Source organism: Macrobrachium nipponense, chromosome 6 (assembly GCF_015104395.2).
Source record: "Macrobrachium nipponense isolate FS-2020 chromosome 6, ASM1510439v2, whole genome shotgun sequence".
Lineage (NCBI taxonomy): Eukaryota > Metazoa > Arthropoda > Malacostraca > Decapoda > Palaemonidae > Macrobrachium > Macrobrachium nipponense.
Window position 1 is genome coordinate 56,869,350 of NC_061108.1, and position 6,000 is coordinate 56,875,349.

Genomic DNA, 6,000 nt, shown 5'->3' on the forward strand with positions numbered 1-6,000 from the left:
TCTAGGGAAGTACGTCGGCTCCACACGGAGGTTACTCAAAGTGAGATTAGATTCTCATCGAGGCGTTAGTTATAGAACAGGTGTCAAATTAACTAATCCTGAGTTTTCATGTATACGCGAGCATACAAAGAAATGTAAACATGACTTGAATTACAAAGATTTTAAAATTATAGGCCAATCCCCTAACGAACATCATTTAGCTATTTTAGAATCACTTTTCATTAAACAACTCGTTCCGCAGTTAAACACCCAGTCTTCCTCAACACCTCTGTATCTCTCGTGAGTCCAAGTCGAAGCTGGCCCGGCCCGAATTGTCACTCGGTCTGTGCTTTCAGCACCTTATGGTATTGACTCCTCCCTACTCTTGTACTTGCTTTTTATATTTGTAAACTTTTTAAACATTTAGTATGTATTCCGAATTTATGATTTTAACTTTTGTTTTATCTTGATAATGGGACTTTTATGTCTTGAAACGTCGCGACAATAAAGTACAAATAATGGGAATAAAGGATTGTCCTTCACCTTGCATCGATTGATGTCTACTGGTTGATAGAACCGCCTTCAAATTTCACTATATATATATATATATATATATATATATATATATATATATATATATATATATATACTATATGTATAATATAGGATTTAGCTTTAAAAGCAAGCTTATTGCTTATGTGGATGACAATGCTTTCTTTGCATCAGTCACATCTTACTGTAGACTTGTGGTTGCTGTCTTGTAATAGCTGTAATTAATGAGTGGGTACAACTTGTGAATCCCTAACAAAACTCATCAAGCATGATTATTACCAGGTCTAGGACAGTGGGCCTTTTCATTGACAGCATTTCGTTTATTCCATGTTTTGAATATAGTTCCCTGCTTGATCTTCAGCAGCTGACTGACATCTTGAATTGTTCGATAGAAACTTGTCTATTCAATTTCTAATCCCTGGTATTGATATTAATCTCTGGCACTGCCATTTAATTACAGAAGTTCATTGTACGTTTTGTATACGCTATTTACAACGGTGTTCAGCCTTTGCATCCAGATCTGCGTTGTTTACACCATCCATCACGTAAAACAATATATGCAATTCTAATAGCTGTGCCTTAAATCTTCCGTGAGGTTCAGTACTACCACAGAGTTTTCTAGAAGACTGATTCCTTTTGCGACAGATTGTGGAATTATCTTCCCAATCCTGTCGTCGAATCATTGGAACTTCAGAAGTTCAAATTTAGTGCGAATGCTTTTATGATTATTATTATTATTATTTTTAGCTGGTACGATTCTCACTGCTTCTTCGTTATATCTCTTTCGTGGGTTATTCTGCTCAGTTTTCTTTTCTCTATTGGGCTGCTTTCACTGTTGAGGTCCTTGGGTTGTTACATTCTGCTTTGCAAGTTTTCCAATTAAGTGTTTTCTTGTAGTAATAACAGTAACGGTAATGTGTCTTTAATAAAGAGTATCATTGTTGCAAGTATGTTAAAAACTTGCATTTCTTAGGGTCGTTACAATAAATTGTTTCCAGTTTATGCAGATATTTTGGAACCAGTTAGTTAACTTGTGTCTATGGAGGGATAATGATTAATTAGCCACGGAATTCAGTAATGAATGATAAAATCCTTGTTCATGAAAGGTCTTTAAAATACTTGGTCTATGTCCTATGATTTGTAATGTGGAATATCCAAATGTATTAAAATGCCATTGATTTTCGTTAATGAGCAGATGGAAAAGTGATGCTACACATTGTTTACATACTGTATCCGTTCTTAATTGTATATTATTTTGTATCTCAGGAACATTCAAGTTGAAGAAGCTGGCTCTTCAGAAAGAAGGATTCAATCCCAGTTTGGTCAGAGGAAACCTATATTACCTGGACAACAAGTTGGGACAGTATGTGGAACTCACTCCAGAGCTTTACTCACAGATTGAAGGTGGCAAAGCAGGCTTATGAGTATTATAAGATGAAGGTTTTCCTATGCAACAAGAATGAATTCATAGACCAGTTTTGCCTAGACTAATTTTCCTAAGAGACAAATGTACAATAGCAATAAGTGAGGTAGGCATTTCTCTGCAAGAATGTGCTTTGCTTTTGTTAAGTTTCCTTATATGATGCAGTTTGTTGAAAAAAGTGTTCAAGTTTCCTGTACATAGAATAATTTTAAAAGTTAAATACCATATTCTTGTATTTACACGGATGAATGTTTTCTGTCTGCAGAGTTGTTATGCGAATTATATGAGGACATGATACAATATCTATACTTACATATATCACAATGGTGCAAAGCAAATTGTGAACAAAGACAAATAGTGAATATGTTGGTGCTATTATGTTATTTTTTTAATTCATGAAAATGTCTCATTTGTCCATATAATGCATTCCTAACGCACATGAAATTTTCGGCGATGTGACGAAGCATCTTATCTAGTCATTTTCAGTTTCTATGAAAAATAATGAAAATCAAATGCCATTGGTCTATTTTATGTAACTAATCATCAGTTCAGTGTTTTGCATTATTACGTGTTTCCAAATTGCAACATTTTGTTCCAGGTTCCTTTGTTCATTCCATAGGTCTTCCTGTTTCCCAGTTTCTCCAATGTGGGTCATCTTCAGTTCATTGAAGCCAGATCGAGCTTTTGTGTTTTCGTTTCAGTCAACTCTCTCTCTCTCTCTCCGTATTCATCTTCAGGCTTCAGCTGCCACTTCATTTGCTACCGTACTTCAGTGAAGTGGTCTGACCAACCTGTTATTCTAACCTCTTTTCTGTAACTCGGAAAACCATTCTCTATACTCTTGTATATTGAAAGTTTCTTTTATCAACAATCTTAGCGTTTCCTTGTTTCAAACTTGGGTCTATTATCTCCAAATAAAGTTCCCTTGTCTTTATGGCCAGCCTCTCTCATTATTACTCCCTCTTTCCTCATTCGGTTTCAAATACTGTTTTACCGTTTAATAAAGCTCTAACTATTATGTGCAAAGCCCTTTTATAGAGTTGTGTTGCTCTCTTTCTGTTCCATTTTATTTCTCCTTCCAACCCAACTGTCCAACTTCATGACCATGACCTTGCTTCGGTTCTGGTCTCATTCAAAAACAAATCTTTTCGGGGATCCATGTAACTATAAATAGGACTGAGTGGTGTCATTAAACTAATTTGTAGTCGATAATATAACAAGCTTTTCTGGAGTAGTGAAATAGAAGAAATATTTTCAATTCTAATCTAAATCGCTGCATTGGAAGCACTTTTATTAAACGAATTTTGTTCCTTTATATAATAACTGTAATGCATTCGAGAGTCAGAGACCAGATACACATTTAGTAAAATAAAATAATGATTAAACTACTTTTTAGGGCTAGAGACATACTACCTTTCTTTAACCATATATTAATAAAATATATTATATATCTATATATATATATATATATATATATATATATATATAAAGAGAGAGAGAGAGAGACGTGTATGTATATATGTGTGTGTGTGTGCGTATTGACTGTAGTAGTGAAATGTTCAGTTGAAGGAGATTTTAATCGGTGAGGAACTGTAGTGTCAAACCTTAACATTTTCTCCTCCCCTTTATTCACATTCTTATGCTAACAACGTTTCGAATAACTGTCCATCTTCATGTTCTGTGATAGATTTAAAACTAAGACATTGATACACAAAAAAAAAACATAAAACGAATGTAAGATAATACCATCAGTATACACAGGCAATGATAAATGTGGATGTAAATTAATGTACTTTTCTGCTGAAGGTAAAGTTATCGATATTCAAGTTAGGTTTAAATTTATCTATAAGGTTTCTAAAAGTCTTAGCTCGGTTTCAAACCAAGCTTTACATAAAATACTGAAATTCGAAAAATCAGAATGAATGTTGCATAAGCTTTGACAATGCTCTGTCATGGAGGACAGAAGTGTCTTAATTGCCTAGAGGTAAAAGGGTCCTACATAAGGAAATCTACCTTTTCCCCATATTTATAACAAATAGTAAACTGCATACATGCTCTTTAAAAAATGGCAACCTCTTCTTGTTCTCTCATAAATGACGCAATTCGGTAGGCAGGGAAATGGGTAGCCTATCTGTGTTTCCCCACAGCCTACCATGGTTTAATCACCTTTACTGTATTTTTATACAGTAGGTTTCTTACCAGTTGTTACCATATCGTACGGGTATTACCATACATGAGATACAGAATTTGTATTTGTGAACTATTGACCTAGGCTAGGTATTACACTCATAGTATCAGTTTGCTCAAGTCAAGTAGGCTATTATAGCTGTATTTGAAACGAAGGCAATAGTAATGATACTGATATTTTATTTACTGAATCCATTTATACTGTATTATTATCATGTTATATCAATATTATAGTAATAAGTATAAAAAAACGATCACCTAGGAAATACATTTACCATGGAACTACGTATATACATGGAGTGGACATGCACGTATTAATGTGTTGACGCTGATTGTCACTGCGCGGCGCTATTGGAAAGGGTAGAGATGACGCTGAATTAAGATATTAAAGTTCCATGGCATTTACTTTGCTAAGCCAATGTTTACTTCTCAGAATCAGCTAATTTAGCTTACTAGAGAGAGAATTAGGAGAATCATCTTTTTTGTTGCTAAAAGAAACTAATCTAATACTGGAATTATTGTTTTCAATTTGTACATAAATTTAAAACTAATATAACAAAGGTAAAATGACATACTTCATATTATTAAAATAGGTTCCTTCAAAATCGCAAAGCACCATTTCCCGATTTGTTTTTTGACATCTACTTTATGTTTATGTCAGTTCTTCAGTAAGTGGTTGTTAATTATGTATAAGAGATAGTTATGAATTGTCATGGGCGTAATTCACCGGGGGGACGTGCCGCCCCGAAAGTTTGAGATAGGGGGGACACAGTATACTCTGCCCCCCCAAAAAAAATAAATATTACGGTTAAATACCACGCTCCTACGAAGACAGAGCAAGGAAAACTGAATTATTACCCCTTAAAAACAGAGTCCTGAAGTTTTCTTTGAACCTCTCAAGAAAATTTATAAAAGTTTGAAAGAACACTTGGTATATTATAAAGTATTTTAAATATTTGTTCATTATTCATTTTTCTATTAATGAAATCCGACCTCCCTTGTATTATACTTTTTTAAAGAGATAAGGCAGAAACGTTCCAAGGGATTTAAGGTGTTATGTTTCATGTATAAGAAAATTGTGCTCGTGATATTACATATGTATATATATATTTACATTGAAAATCAATAACGCACAGCTATTGACAAATTCTATATGTGCTAGGGTAAGCGTGTCCACCAAATATTTCATGACATCCATACATATGACACATGAGTTCTTTCAGATACTTAATGTTAAACCGGGGGGGGGGGGGGTCATAGTCACCCCACACCGCCCAGCTGAACAGGCTCGCTTCGCTCGCCACCCACCCCATTGTCCCCCACCCAACTTTTTGTAACCAGTTACGCCCCTGTGAATTGTTACCTAAGGCATAAGTTTGGTAATCCTGTTGTCAACCTTAGCCTGGTACAATCGACTGAAAATGAAATACAAGCCAAGCCTAGGACAGTATGATCTACCGGAGTGAAGTTTACTGCATGTCTAGTGCCTACAGTACATCTACTGAAAATGAAAATCTTTCAAAGTAAAGACTGTTTTTATTCATTTTTTTTATTTTCATTTATTTAACAAAAAGATGGAATTACTAAGGAAATGAGGTTAGCCTAATGTTATCTGGGCTATTGAAAATGCAAATGGCTGATGATTATGTTTAGAATGAAATAATGACTCTCTCTCTCTCTCTCTCTCTCTCTCTCTCTCTCTCTCTCTCTCTCTCTATATATATATATATATATATATATATATATATATACATATATATATATATGTGTGTGTGTGTGTGTGTGTATGTATGTATGTATGTGTATGTGTGTGGGTATATATATATATATATATATATATATATATATATATTATTATA

General features: G+C 34.2%; 1 protein-coding gene across 4 annotated transcripts in view; it reads left to right on the top strand.

Annotated features, from left to right (window-relative positions):
• Positions 1 to 2,888, top strand: part of LOC135216423 (long-chain fatty acid transport protein 4-like) — a 179,917-nt gene extending 177,029 nt beyond the window's left edge. For all 4 annotated transcript variants that reach the window (XM_064251771.1, XM_064251768.1, XM_064251770.1 and 1 more), the window contains one exon: positions 1,798 to 2,888. In XM_064251771.1, the coding sequence (XP_064107841.1) occupies positions 1,798 to 1,955 (158 nt within the window). In that variant the 3' untranslated portion in view covers positions 1,956 to 2,888. The remainder of the gene's footprint in view (positions 1 to 1,797) is intronic.
• The last annotated feature ends 3,112 nt before the right edge of the window (positions 2,889 to 6,000 follow it).